At 21.5% G+C, this 16,671-nt stretch overlaps 1 protein-coding gene across 2 annotated transcripts in view; it reads left to right on the top strand.

Moving 5' to 3' along the window:
- Window positions 1-13,034, top strand: part of LOC111617943 (trafficking protein particle complex subunit 3-like) — a 36,724-nt gene extending 23,690 nt beyond the window's left edge. The window contains exons 4-5 of one of the 2 annotated variants that reach the window (XM_023359337.1): window positions 6,902-6,998; window positions 12,555-13,034. In XM_023359337.1, the coding sequence (XP_023215105.1) occupies window positions 6,902-6,998; window positions 12,555-12,857 (400 nt within the window). In that variant the 3' untranslated portion in view covers window positions 12,858-13,034. The remainder of the gene's footprint in view (window positions 1-6,901; window positions 6,999-12,554) is intronic. The other variant, XM_023359338.1, reaches the window with a different exon arrangement.
- Window positions 13,035-16,671: the final 3,637 nt, after the last annotated feature.

Below are 16,671 nucleotides of genomic sequence, written 5' to 3'. Positions count from 1 at the left end.
GCTCTTAGTTTGCATGAGGATTGGAAGAAATGATTAAAAGAAGTTCCTGCTATGGAATTTATAGCAAGCAAAGGCTGGTTTGACAAATTTAAAATGACATCTTCTTTAGATTATATTAAATTTACTGGCAAGTGAATTTATTTCCATTTACTTCAATATTATTCTCAGTGCTAAATCTTCAATGTAGATGAGATGGGATTATTTTCGAAAAAGATGCCTACATCTATGTACTTAGCAAAGGAAGAATCAGTTTTTCATATTGCTCTACTTTTGTACATTTCAACTTTCATGTTTCAGGAACCAGTTAAGTACAGAAGTAGAGGACCACCTTGTATACAATTAAGAAAATTCAAAATGAAAATTTATATTAAAGCAATAGTATCATATTCATAGTCACATATATCAAAATTATTGTTTTTATATAAATGCACTCATTTTTTATATATATTCACTAAATTTTTAAATATTAAAGAAAGACCCTCTATAATTTTTTTAATTTGAATTTTTATTTAAAATAGAAAGTTATAGAATGAAACTATTCAAAATTGGTTCTGATTTCAAATTGAAAACAAAGCTAATAAAATAAATTAGGGAAACATTACTTAAAATTGTTGATACAATAATAATGCAACAAGTGTAATCTACTGAGTCCAAATGCCAATCTTCAGTCATCTTTAAAAATGCTTGAAAGGAACTGTTAAAAATACTGTAACCAGACTATTTACTTTTTTTCATATATCTTTATTGTCAAAGCAGAAATTGTACAACAACATTTTGCAACATACAGTACTTATTGCATTAGTGTGTTTATTGATACTTGCAAATAATCAAAAGAAAAAAGAATACTGTGTTTACTTGTTTAATGTTTCATTATACATATAATTAATTTCGTTTTGTAATTCAAATCTATTTTCAGCAATAAAAGAGTTCAGAATTGGCTTCTAAAAGTTAAATTGTTTTACTTGTTAAGTTATATTTTTTCCAGTTTTATTAATATTGCTTTTTGTATTATTTTTCAGTATATAGATTATCATCATTTTTGAATTTGCATATCCCTAAAATTTAGTACACTCAGAAAAAGACTTACAGAATACTCTGTATATCATACTATTATAATGAATACATTAAAATCGTTTTTCCTTTAACTTTTTAAATCTAAATTACATTAACTAAAGCATTTAAAAAACTGATAAATATAATTTATCACTTTTTTAAATGTTCAGTTTAGTTTAATTCAAAATAACAGAGAAGATGGTTTTTGTTTATAATTAAATGAAAATTGTTAAGTAATTTAATTTATTTAATTAATTTATATAATGTTATTTACAGAAAATTTGTTTTAAAAATTAAAAGAAAACTATTGTAATGTTATGGTGGTTATATAAAGACTGTATATCCCTGATGTAACGGAATAATCCTAATACAATAAAGTTTATTGTTGACAATATTTGTCTAATACAAACTATAATTGATAACCAGATGAAACTAAAATCAAACCAAAAATACTTGTTATTAAAATCAAATTTAAATATTCAGACTTAATTTACTAAAAAAAATTATTAGATATAAATGTAGATGAATTGAATCCTAAATTGTTTGTTTCAGAATTTATTTGCATTACTTAAGAAATAGTTACAAATATAGCATTTTTTGAAGAGTTGTGTACATGATACAAAAAATAGAAATTATGCAAAGAATGATTTTCAGTGCACTTCTGTTTGTTTAGTAATACCTAGCTTATAAAAAGAAGAATAAAATATGAGTATTTTAAAATAAATTCATGAAGAATTAAAGTTTATGAAATAAAATAAGAAAAAAAACAATATAATTTTTTTCAGTTTTTATTTTTAAAATGCTAATGATATAAATTTCACATACTCAAAAAATAATGTTTTTGAACAAATTACTATTATTAATACAAATTTTGTTTGAAAAAAATTGTTTCCAAATACATATTGTGATCAAAATGTCAAAAAAATGAAATAAAGAATTTTAAATTAACTGGTGCAGGAGAAAATTTATAATATAATAAAATGTTATATGTTGTTAAACAGTAGTATTATTGATATTTTTCTTAAATATGTCTTTGAGATATATGTACTGTACAGTACAGTACATACATTGAGAATTTAAATATACACTATGATGAAAATATAAACTGAACTATCTATAATTGGATATCAGAAAATTATAACAAGTTTTATTATTTTGCTTTCTTTTAAAATGACTATGATTTAATTTATTACTTTGTAAATTTTGTTATTAATTATTAAAATTAATTATTAATTGGATGATTTTGAACTTTAAATTGTTTGTCATTATCTATAAATTTTTATAGTTTATTTTTCTTTGCACCATTTTTTCTTTTAATAGATACAAAATATATTACTTTAATAAAGCCACAATATAAAAAACATATAAAAGCTTATATGTAGTTTTTCAAACTTTTATAATTTTAATACATAGCATACATGCTTCTTTCTTCTATAAAAGAAATTATAATAAAAGAAAAATTGTAATTGATAAGAATTAAATTAAAATTTCTAATATGAAGAAGAAAAATCTGCTGCAATCATAAATTAAAGATCAGATAAAATGACATCAAATTGGTCTGTACATTCAATAATCAAGTTATTGAAATTTGATCATATACTAATATATACATATATTTCTTAATTAGAAAAATTATTTTCTATAAAACTTTATATTTTAATTTACACTGTTTTGTATTTTCTTATTAATTAGAAATCCATTTTTAATTATTCTTAGTCAACAATATCAACAATAAAACAATTAAATATTTAATTATTTTGTTTGGCAAAATGTTTAATTTGAAAGACCAAATAATCAATAAAACTGTATTTAATTCAGAATCAATTGAAATCTTTCTTTTAACAGTAAATATTGATTCAAGAAAACAATTATGTAATTTGTTTTAAATAAGTTTTTTGTGTTTCTTCTAATAATTCCTTTTATCCTTTGTTTATATTTTGAATTATTTTAAACATTCAGTAACATCTATGTGTTAGTTCACTATACAAATTATATAATAGACGTTTTTTTTTACTAATAAAAAATTTAAATTTAGTTAATCTTGATTTTTAGATCTTATTGTTTTTTACGAAGAATATTTATTAATAAACTTATTTACTAGTAAATGAAGCATAATTAATTTGAAGTTCTTTGTTCTTTCTCATTTTAATAATTATGTTAGACATTCTGCTAGCAGCTTGGTTCTGAATTTACTTTATGACAAAACTAAACTTTTAAATAGTACATTATTTTTAATATAATGTTTTTATAATTAATAATAATTGTTTTATTCATTCCTATCTTTTGTAACCTGTAACATATACAGTATTTACAATAAAAATTATAATTCAAAATTTTTAGTGAACATGTCTATACAATGTAATATGTCATATTAACAAAACTGCACTTAATGCTTATCACATAAATTGGAAATTCGTAATTATTTTATATAATCTGAATTAAAAATAAAATATATATTTTATAGTTAATTTATTATAAGTAAAATATTAGGCCAAGATAATATTTCATTTATTGTATGTATATATGTTGCACAATTAAATTGTTTTATTATTGTTATTGTGTTGGGTTTAGTGGGTAATACTCGGTTTAAACCGGTGGCTGTTTGTTATTATTATTATTATTATTATTGCAATTTTTAAGAAATATACTTTTATTAAAATATAGTTAAACAAATATAATTATTTGATATACAGTAGAGCATCGATTATCTGACTCAATTGGGGACTCAGGTTGGTCGGATAACCGAAAAAAATGAAAAAAATACATTATTAGTATAGTATATTAGTATATCCATGTAATTAGTTTATTAGTATATCACTATTAACCAACTTCGCATTGAATTTTCATCGATGTTTAGCCTAGCAAATTTTTTTTTAAAATAATAATCGTCGCTATCATATCGTTAAAAATTATTTTTAAATTATTTTATTGCTCACAAAACAAACGACCACTCATAATTAGAAAATTAAGTCTCGTTTAAATACTGGCTGCCTTTTAATGGTCGAGCTGTGTTGCCAGCTAAAACACGCAAAAATTTAACAAAAATAATATTAAAGTAGCCAAGACATAGCCAAATATTGTAGTGCCACATCACTAGCGGACATTTGAAATTTGCCAACTAGAACGGTCGGTTAAGCGATGTGACAGTTAATCAGGCATCGGATAATTGATGCTTTTTTGTATATATAAAGGGTGACCAACTGTGGCTCATGAGCTGCATGTGACTCTTCTAGACCCTTTCTATGGCTCCATATATTTTAATAATTATAATTAAATATACAGAAATATATATCCATTATATAAAATACAGTTTCAATAAAGAATATGACTCATATTTCTGATAGATGATGTATGCTTTCTGTCATGACAAGGTTTGGCCAGCTCTGGTATATATAGTAGCCAATTGAACTTGCATAAATTTAATATTTTGCAATTGTTGAAAAATAATAATAAAAGAATTTAGCATTGAATTTGTTTTTTGTTTAATTGTTTTATTAAATTTTTAATTTAAATGCATTATTATAGAAAGACTAATTAATATAGGATTACTAATTAAATAGTAGGAGTTTGTGAAGAAAATATTTTTGTAATAGATGAGTGATGTATATGAAATCTATAATAGAAGAATATTAAACTTTAAATCTGCAATAGCAACAAATCATTATTCTTTTCTAATTTGCATTTAAAAAAATAATTCAAAAATATATATTGAATGCTATATTTGCATTCAGTTTAAAGAATTGAAAACTAACATTATTTGAATTTGTCCAATAATTCAAAATGTTATCTAATAGAAAAAGCTTATAAATCAAAAATTTTAAATTAAATCATTAATATTGAAAATGTATAGAAAAGATTTTAATTATGATGGATTTCTGGATTTCTTAGAAAATTTTATAAGAGAATTCTTGCATTTTTAGTCAAATCCTGACTAAACATGATTAAAAGTATGTTGGACTCTAAAAATATCTGGAAAAGTGTACGGAATATTTTTTGAACAATGCATGAATTGTTCAATCAATTAAACTATTAAAGATAAAATTTATTTTAAAAATTAATCTGCTATCAACATAAACTTTTTAATATTTGCTCTAATTTAATGTAATTAATGTTATGTACTGTACAGTTTAATATTGTACATAATTAATGTATAATTTTTGATTGGTACGTTTTATATTTAGTTTTGATTTTAATTTCATTTGTCTTTAAAAAAGGGTCCTATTTTAGTTTTTATTAAACATCATTAAGGAATAATTTCTTTTCAGTTTTTCATATTAAGCATTAAAACAGAGTTTGCATAATTGCTTAGAAAATATATAATTCAAGAATTCTTTTGACAACATAATCCTTTGTATTTAATCTTAGAAAATTGAATTATCTTGGAAAACTGTTATTTTTTGCATATAATAGTATTGATTTATAGTTGTAAGATGTATTCATAGTATTAAAAAAAGAAACACTGAAAGACCAGTTCTTGACTAGACATGCTTCAAGAGATAGTAATTATGCAAAAAATATTCAGACTTTTTTTAAAATAGGTATATATATTTTATCACTATCATTAAAACCAAATGACTTATAAACATATGGCTCATATGTAAATTGATCTAATAGTTTACAATCAATTCTCTTCCAACGTACTTATCATTTTTTCACTGAATTTTTGTTTAATACCCATTTGTTTAATTTTTCTTAAAATTTAAAACGTTTGTTACTTATTATTGTTGAGTTCATAAACTCAATAATAGTTAACTAATCAAAAAACTGATTATATTAATTAATTCTACAAATTAATTAGCAGTCTTTGCAATTAATTTTAAAGATATTTTTAAAATATTTTATAGTAATATTTCATGGAATTTAATATTGTTTTGCAATTAATTTATTGTAGTCAATTTATTGATTTTTATGATGAAATTAACTTACTCTAATTGATGTAAGATTCAAAAGAAAAGAATTAATCTCAATAAAATAAGTTGTCTACGATGATGTAGTTAAAGTAGAAATATGATAGTCAATGATAAATCATCACATTAATTTGACATGCCAGAATTTGATTGACAGATATGAAGCATGTTTAGCTAGAATGCAGTGTTGTTTTTATTTTGTTGGAAAATGATTTAACAAAACACATTTGTATGTTTAGTGGATATTAATGCGTTTACTCTATATTTAAATTTTCTATTTTTGATAATCTGCTTAAGATATGTTTTGAAATTGCATCAATATGCCTTAACAAAATGTTTGCATAAGTTTATATTATTATACATTAAAAATATGAAGAATGTTTTATTTAAATAATATATAATTATTATGTATCTGATTTTAGATTTGTTATGGTTATAAAATAAATAATATAACACATCATCTTAGTAAATTTAATAAGAAAATTTATAAATTAAATAATTTGAAAATTGAAACATATTTAGAATTTTTGATCAATTGATAAATTTATACCATTGACAATTCAAGCTACTAAAAGCTGTCAATGCAGTGTTTGAGATGTTTATACCTTTAAGTTCTTAGGCTTGAATGATAGTAAATCAATTGATAGATTTTTATTTGATAACAAGTTTTTAAAAATTCTCGGAATCATCTATATTGAATCTTGGAAAACTAATTTTCCAGGAATAAAATGTTTACTTATGTAAATAATTGGAAAATTAATTCTCAGAATACAAAATATTAATCTCAAAGGTATTCTAAAGAGAAATGAAGAATAAATATCATTTGTCTTTTGAACTTAGTAATTAAACACATCTTAAATTAATTTATATTGAATTTTATATATTATTTCACTAATTTATGTTAAAACATTTATAAATTAAATTATATAATTTTTCTTTAGGGGATATAATATTGGATTACGATTGATTGAAGATTATTTGGCCAGAACAACTGTTGGAAAATGCTATGATTTTAGAGATACAGCTGACAAAATTCAGGTAATTATTGATATATAAGTATTTTAAAAATATATATTAAACATTAATGTCTTAGTTATTATTTGGCTATTATTTCATCATACAGTTTTAAGTTTCTTAGATTTAAATTTTTGCAGAAATTATTTTCATTAATATTTTAGTATTATTTAATATGAAATATATATTAACAAGAAATATTGATTTTCTATTTAGCATTTTTAACCAAAATGTTATTATTTACTAAATTAAATAATTTAAGTGGAATTTAAATAATAAAATAGATGTAAAGATGCTGTTTTTATTGTTATTAATATCAAAAATAAGTTAATGTTATTAGAAATAGATTTTTATGATTATAAATTATATTTTGGATGAGTTAATAATTTTTAAGAGAATTATTAAATAAATTGATTTTTTTACGTTAAGAAATTTAAATAATTGTTGGTTTAATGGAACATTCTAACTATTTGAAAATTACATTTAATAATAATGCAAATATTGTTATTTATTGCTTGTTTGAATAATAAGGATAAACTCTGATACAGGGACAAAATATTTAGTACATAAATAAATTTACAATCAAAGAATGCATTACAATAAAGTAAAATAACTAATACATTTAAATCAACTTTATACTTTAAGTGTCTATCTATTCTTTAGTAACATACATAAAAAAGTTATTTAAACAATACATTTGAAAATGTGATGTATCAAGTATTTAATGCAAATATTATAAAAAAATCCTTCAGGAATTTATCCATATTTAATAAAAAATGTTAGTCTGTTTTTATACATATGAGATGTTTGTATATACTATATATATATTATTAAATAGGATATATTTAATAAAAATAAATTTGTAGAATTAATGTTAATAAATGCAAAAAGATAACAGCATCTAAACAAATTTCCATCTCATAATGTAAAACATATAAGAGGATATATGAGGCAAGAGTCATTCCAAAGTGTCTCTTATTCACTTTCACTTAATTTTCAGTATTCAATAAAGTTGTAAACTTGACAAAGCTAACATTGGTTTATAAAGCTATTTAGGCACTGAAAACATTTTCTTTTATTATTGTTTAANTAAAATTTAAAACGTTTGTTACTTATTATTGTTGAGTTCATAAACTCAATAATAGTTAACTAATCAAAAAACTGATTATATTAATTAATTCTACAAATTAATTAGCAGTCTTTGCAATTAATTTTAAAGATATTTTTAAAATATTTTATAGTAATATTTCATGGAATTTAATATTGTTTTGCAATTAATTTATTGTAGTCAATTTATTGATTTTTATGATGAAATTAACTTACTCTAATTGATGTAAGATTCAAAAGAAAAGAATTAATCTCAATAAAATAAGTTGTCTACGATGATGTAGTTAAAGTAGAAATATGATAGTCAATGATAAATCATCACATTAATTTGACATGCCAGAATTTGATTGACAGATATGAAGCATGTTTAGCTAGAATGCAGTGTTGTTTTTATTTTGTTGGAAAATGATTTAACAAAACACATTTGTATGTTTAGTGGATATTAATGCGTTTACTCTATATTTAAATTTTCTATTTTTGATAATCTGCTTAAGATATGTTTTGAAATTGCATCAATATGCCTTAACAAAATGTTTGCATAAGTTTATATTATTATACATTAAAAATATGAAGAATGTTTTATTTAAATAATATATAATTATTATGTATCTGATTTTAGATTTGTTATGGTTATAAAATAAATAATATAACACATCATCTTAGTAAATTTAATAAGAAAATTTATAAATTAAATAATTTGAAAATTGAAACATATTTAGAATTTTTGATCAATTGATAAATTTATACCATTGACAATTCAAGCTACTAAAAGCTGTCAATGCAGTGTTTGAGATGTTTATACCTTTAAGTTCTTAGGCTTGAATGATAGTAAATCAATTGATAGATTTTTATTTGATAACAAGTTTTTAAAAATTCTCGGAATCATCTATATTGAATCTTGGAAAACTAATTTTCCAGGAATAAAATGTTTACTTATGTAAATAATTGGAAAATTAATTCTCAGAATACAAAATATTAATCTCAAAGGTATTCTAAAGAGAAATGAAGAATAAATATCATTTGTCTTTTGAACTTAGTAATTAAACACATCTTAAATTAATTTATATTGAATTTTATATATTATTTCACTAATTTATGTTAAAACATTTATAAATTAAATTATATAATTTTTCTTTAGGGGATATAATATTGGATTACGATTGATTGAAGATTATTTGGCCAGAACAACTGTTGGAAAATGCTATGATTTTAGAGATACAGCTGACAAAATTCAGGTAATTATTGATATATAAGTATTTTAAAAATATATATTAAACATTAATGTCTTAGTTATTATTTGGCTATTATTTCATCATACAGTTTTAAGTTTCTTAGATTTAAATTTTTGCAGAAATTATTTTCATTAATATTTTAGTATTATTTAATATGAAATATATATTAACAAGAAATATTGATTTTCTATTTAGCATTTTTAACCAAAATGTTATTATTTACTAAATTAAATAATTTAAGTGGAATTTAAATAATAAAATAGATGTAAAGATGCTGTTTTTATTGTTATTAATATCAAAAATAAGTTAATGTTATTAGAAATAGATTTTTATGATTATAAATTATATTTTGGATGAGTTAATAATTTTTAAGAGAATTATTAAATAAATTGATTTTTTTACGTTAAGAAATTTAAATAATTGTTGGTTTAATGGAACATTCTAACTATTTGAAAATTACATTTAATAATAATGCAAATATTGTTATTTATTGCTTGTTTGAATAATAAGGATAAACTCTGATACAGGGACAAAATATTTAGTACATAAATAAATTTACAATCAAAGAATGCATTACAATAAAGTAAAATAACTAATACATTTAAATCAACTTTATACTTTAAGTGTCTATCTATTCTTTAGTAACATACATAAAAAAGTTATTTAAACAATACATTTGAAAATGTGATGTATCAAGTATTTAATGCAAATATTATAAAAAAATCCTTCAGGAATTTATCCATATTTAATAAAAAATGTTAGTCTGTTTTTATACATATGAGATGTTTGTATATACTATATATATATTATTAAATAGGATATATTTAATAAAAATAAATTTGTAGAATTAATGTTAATAAATGCAAAAAGATAACAGCATCTAAACAAATTTCCATCTCATAATGTAAAACATATAAGAGGATATATGAGGCAAGAGTCATTCCAAAGTGTCTCTTATTCACTTTCACTTAATTTTCAGTATTCAATAAAGTTGTAAACTTGACAAAGCTAACATTGGTTTATAAAGCTATTTAGGCACTGAAAACATTTTCTTTTATTATTGTTTAATTGAAAACTTTTAAAGTTTCATCTTGAATGACTATGAATTGACACACAATAAATCTGCACTTATTCAGTTTATAAAATAACATAGAATCCTATAAGCGTGTTTTTCAATTATAAAAATATTTTATTATGATAGTTCTTTACACTAGTTATTAGAGAATCCAAAACTTTTAAAAAGTGGATAAGATGCTGTTTAGAATGACATGCCTCATAAAATAGATTATTAGATTTTCTAAAGAAAGATAGTTTAGATATAAACAATTCTTAAAATGATATGATCTAATATCTTAGGCTTGTACAGTACATATATGCTTTCGATAAAGAGTATTACATACAATACATTTTATATACAGTGACACACATTTATCTAAATTACAATGTAGTTTCTTACAAATCAAAAATTTTTGTATAAATAACATTTAAAATAACACTTTTTATACTGAAATAAACTTTTGTTGTTTTAGAGAAATTGTTTGGAGAGATTCAGATGATAAGAAAATCATGTATTGTAAAAATTATAGTTGATTATTCTTACTAAAATTTGGGAAAAAAAGGTGAAAAAGATTAAAGATAAGATGTATGATAATGTTAATTACAGAGTAATATAACATTCAGGAAATGATGTGGAGTGAATAATTGAGAAGATTATAATCATGGAAGATTATTAAATTTTTAAGTTAGAAGCAAATATAGCCTTTCCAAGTCACAAATTACCAATTACACTGTAAATTGATTTTTAATTTGAAATAATTTAATAAATTTTATGAATAGTTGTAAGATTTTAGAATGAAGTCAATTAACATCAAATTTTTTAATGTTTTTTACATGTCAAAAGCCAACATTATGACAGTGAAATTACTAGCGAAATATTTATCTATGACAAGCTTATGCTTTAATTAATATATATGACTAGCATTTATTTCCAATAGAAAAACAGAAAATTAACCAAGCAGTAACTAACTAATAATTTTTAAGTATTTGTTATGTTTAAAAACATTCTTTTATAAAGAATTAGAAATGAAAAAGATGCAATTATGATAATTAAATTTATTAACTTTTGAAAGGAAGTGATAGTAAAATTATTTAATTCTCTTCTCTCAGAGAGAAAAGCACTAAATTGTTAGTTAAAACTTTCTTACAGATAAAAAAATTTTGAAAATTTGTATGGAAATAACATATAAAGTTTTTATAATTTAAAATATGATACAAAAAATTTCCATTATTTTGCAAATGATAAGTTAACAAAAAAGGAAATGAAAAAAGACAATAGTGGTATGCATCATTTAATTTTAAAGGACATACAATTTTATCAAATTTCTGAAATTTAAAACAGTAATAAACGTATCTAATTTCAAGGAAGCTTCAAATAAAACACATGAAACAATAACAATATAGAAATATAATTTTTTTTTTATATTCTTAAACTATATTGTCAATGTTTATTGAGAAGAATTTAAGAAATAATAAAATTGTAGATGTTATAATATATATATATAGTTATTTTTTTAGAAGAAAGAATTAAAAGTATATATATTATATTTTATACAAGGACAAATATTAAGATTGTCTGATAAATACATAACTTATAAAAAATGTAATGTAAATTACATTAAATAATGCAAATTATAGAATATTCATTTTAATAAAAGTATATTTATACATTTGTACAAATGAATTCAATATTAATTAAAGAAAATTTCACTTATAATAATTGCAAAAGTAAAATAAATACAGAACAGTTAGTATGTTAATCTTTTTTAGATATTCATTAATCTAAGTATTGTATTGTATTTCAGCATGTAGTAGAATCATTAATTTTTTCTGTTATGTTATTTTTTGACTTAATTTATCATTTTTTTAATTAGGCTACTCATTTTGTTTAAATCTTAATTTTTTTCTAGATTTATTCAATTTAATGTGAAAGAAACAAATGAATGATTTAAATGAAGAAGTGTTAAAATATATAATAAAATTTTTATGAAATTTTATTATATATTTTAACACTTCTTCATTTGAATCATTCATTTCAATCATATTTTAACACTTCTTCATTATGAATTATTTCTTATAATACTTTTATAGATTAGAATTTTCAAGCTATGTATTTTAAAATATTTCAGTTAGGAAAAAATGTATGCTAATTAAGTAAAAATTATATGTACAAATTTTTTTTTAGATGGCCTTTAAGATGTATCTTGGTATAACACCAGCCATTACTAATTGGGGACCTGCTGGAGATGAATTCTCTCTCATTATTGACAACAATCCTCTGACAGAATTTGTTGAATTACCAGAGAAGCATGGAAATTTAAAATATTCCAATATTCTGGTTGGTGTGATTAGAGGAGCTCTAGAAATGGTTCAGATGGAAGTGGCAGCATGGTTCGTGCAAGATACCCTCAAGGGAGATAATGTCACGGAACTGAGGATCAAATTTGTACGTCGATTAGAAGATGCCATTCCAGCAGGTGAAGATTAATTGTATATAAGTTGACACCGTGATACATTGTATATGTTGTATGTATCTAGCTGATTAAATATTATATATAATCATCAATTGATGTATTTGATTTATCAAAGTGATTTATCCTCTTATTTATGGTTTAAATATGATTTATATTTTGATATTTTACACATGAAATATATGTTGTATATTTATCAGATTACTGAATAAGTTTCAGTATTCAATAAAGTTGTAAACTTGACAAAGCTAACATTGGTTTATAAAGCTATTTAGGCACTGAAAACATTTTCTTTTATTATTGTTTAATTGAAAACTTTTAAAGTTTCATCTTGAATGACTATGAATTGACACACAATAAATCTGCACTTATTCAGTTTATAAAATAACATAGAATCCTATAAGCGTGTTTTTCAATTATAAAAATATTTTATTATGATAGTTCTTTACACTAGTTATTAGAGAATCCAAAACTTTTAAAAAGTGGATAAGATGCTGTTTAGAATGACATGCCTCATAAAATAGATTATTAGATTTTCTAAAGAAAGATAGTTTAGATATAAACAATTCTTAAAATGATATGATCTAATATCTTAGGCTTGTACAGTACATATATGCTTTCGATAAAGAGTATTACATACAATACATTTTATATACAGTGACACACATTTATCTAAATTACAATGTAGTTTCTTACAAATCAAAAATTTTTGTATAAATAACATTTAAAATAACACTTTTTATACTGAAATAAACTTTTGTTGTTTTAGAGAAATTGTTTGGAGAGATTCAGATGATAAGAAAATCATGTATTGTAAAAATTATAGTTGATTATTCTTACTAAAATTTGGGAAAAAAAGGTGAAAAAGATTAAAGATAAGATGTATGATAATGTTAATTACAGAGTAATATAACATTCAGGAAATGATGTGGAGTGAATAATTGAGAAGATTATAATCATGGAAGATTATTAAATTTTTAAGTTAGAAGCAAATATAGCCTTTCCAAGTCACAAATTACCAATTACACTGTAAATTGATTTTTAATTTGAAATAATTTAATAAATTTTATGAATAGTTGTAAGATTTTAGAATGAAGTCAATTAACATCAAATTTTTTAATGTTTTTTACATGTCAAAAGCCAACATTATGACAGTGAAATTACTAGCGAAATATNGGTTACCATTATAAGTGGCAATAAATAAAATAAAACATTTATTTATTGCCATTGAATTGTCTTTTGAAAAATATTGATTTACCAGTTAAATTTGATTTTGTAACTGTTTAGTTCTCATTACTGTGGATAACATTCCATAAAAGTTCCGTCTACAGGAATAAAAGTTTTGTACATGTCTAGCTTTATATTAAAATAGAACAAATGAAAAAATTTTCAAGGCCACTGAATGTGATGAATTACCTTTCATATTTATCCAGATAAGATCAATTGCTACTTGGAAAGTTAATATTAATAAAAGAAAACATTTAAAAGCAGGATAATTATTGGTGATTTTTATCTATATAATATTATTTAATTGTAATATTTTAGTTGTTTTGTTCAGTTTTGTTGTTTGACATCATAATTATATAAGAAGAAAAGATAATTATATAGTATTTACGTAAAATATTATTTATCAGATACAACAGTATGTACTAAATATAAATTTATTATTAACTTGGTAACTAAATCAGATAATTCTTTCTTAAAATCCTTTCAAAGCTCTTTGCTTCTATTTTCATTTGGGATTTGTTTCTACTGGATGCATTCTGTTTGCTGTCTGTTTGTATGCATACAGTTTGCTTTCACTAATTAACCATTCTAAAATGTTTGTTTTGTCATTATTGACTTCTGCTTGTTTAACTTTTCTGTTTTCTTGATTTCTTTTATTCTCTTTTTATTGTATTATTATTTAATTAGTTCATCACATCTAAATTTTTAACTTTTAATTAAAAGTATTTTTAATCCCTTTAGGATTATATTTAATTAAAATATATCAAAATGAAAAATTAAAATTATTTTGTATTGTTAAATAAAAAAAAATAAGAACTTTTTAACAATAAATTATTAAAGTATTAATAATTTATCATTACAGTACATTTCAACTTGATGTTTCTTTTAAATTAATTAGTAATAATCTTTATAGCTAAATAATAGTCTAGAATATTATAAATTGACTATTTTATTAAGAAAAGTTTGCTATAATTTTCAGTTTTTTAGGCGATATTCATTAAATACAGTAGTTTTTCATGTATGATTGTTAGAAGAATTGCTTTGATACAAATACACTCATATTTTTATTGTAAGTTTTTAATATTTAACAAGTTTTAATTATGTGGAATTTGTAAAACTTCTAAGAAAAATATTTTTTAACTCTGTTCTGCGAATATTAAGACAGCTTCTCTTTAAAAAAAAAAAATAACATAAACTTTGCATGTGGCATGGTTTAGGTCATTTGCAGAAATGAGTTTAATTGTTTAATGTCAACTTAAACTAGGCTTTTAGAAAATTGTATCATATAAATAAGGTTTCTGGTTAATTTTATATAAAAAGAAAAATTATTTAGACTTAATTCAATTCTATTTTAAACTAAAATTTGTAAAATATAGATAGAATTATACTGTTTAGATTGTTTTTGATTTCTGGAATATTAATACGATTTAAAAAAGAACAGTTAAATAGATCACAATTTATTTTTATGTAGATAATGTACTTCCATATAAAGATGTATATGTATTTAATGATCATATTGAAATATAATGATAGGAATACTTAATGTTATTCATCATTCATTTGAAAACTTGATTCTTTATTCGTTTATAAAAAAGAAAAATAAAGTGTATAATCAAAAACTTTTTCAAGTAACAAGATGATCATTGTTTAATACTCTAAACAAGTATTAGAATGAATTCTATATTATAATAATAAATCTCTTTTTCTTTTTAATGATTGATATCAATTTTTAGCTAGATTCAGTTTATTAATTCTAAATTTTTAAATTGCATAAATTTGATATTTAAAATTTCATTAAGTAAATAGTTATTTACTAAGTAATAAATTTAGTCTTTTTAATTCTGCATTTGTTGAAAAAACTTTTAGATAAAAATAATTTGCATTAATAATCAAAATAATAATAATTTCAAAATATTTTATCAGATAATTCTAGAAATTGTCATTAACAAAACAAAAATCTATAAACTTCACAGTGATAATGTAATCAAACTAGACAAATTACAGAAGTAAAAATAACTCAAATTTTTCTTATCTGTCAAGTCATAAATTGAAAATTACAGTTTTTTTATATCAAAATTTGAAATCTGTCTTTATTTTTACAAATTGACAAGTAATGTTATTAAACTAATTTAATCTGTAAATGGAAGATGTTATTTTCCATAACCAGGATTAAGTGGTTTTCAATTAAAAGTAATCTCGTAAGTCACCTAAAGACATATTTGCTGGATCATTGCTTCCATCAAAACAATTATTATCGCATATTAAATCTAACGGCACGAAATAAAAACACAGAAAAAGTTTTTCCTTCAATAAACTACTGTTTAAGAAATCCATAAAATTTTTCTTATCCTCTTGGGTACATTACCAAGTTAATGATTGTCTTTATAATTACCTGTCATTATATTATATCCTCAACATTCCAATCCGTGTAGTCATAAATTATTTTTATAACCAATCTCATTATCTCGATTCTCACCAGAAAATTTTGATAAGCCTCTTATCAGTAACAATGTTTTACACTGAACAGTTTTCTAACTTTTTTACCTCTCTCTCACTCTATCTTTTTATTTTAATACTTTGCTTTTCTAACTAAGTCTTCTCTCT

The sequence above is a fragment of the Centruroides sculpturatus genome, unplaced genomic scaffold, assembly GCF_000671375.1.
Source record: "Centruroides sculpturatus isolate CEXI.00-Female unplaced genomic scaffold, Cexi_2.0 scaffold57, whole genome shotgun sequence".
In the NCBI taxonomy this organism is placed as follows: Eukaryota; Metazoa; Arthropoda; class Arachnida; order Scorpiones; family Buthidae; genus Centruroides; species Centruroides sculpturatus.
Note: the sequence above shows the minus strand (reverse complement) of the source record. Positions and strands in the feature narration are given on the sequence as shown.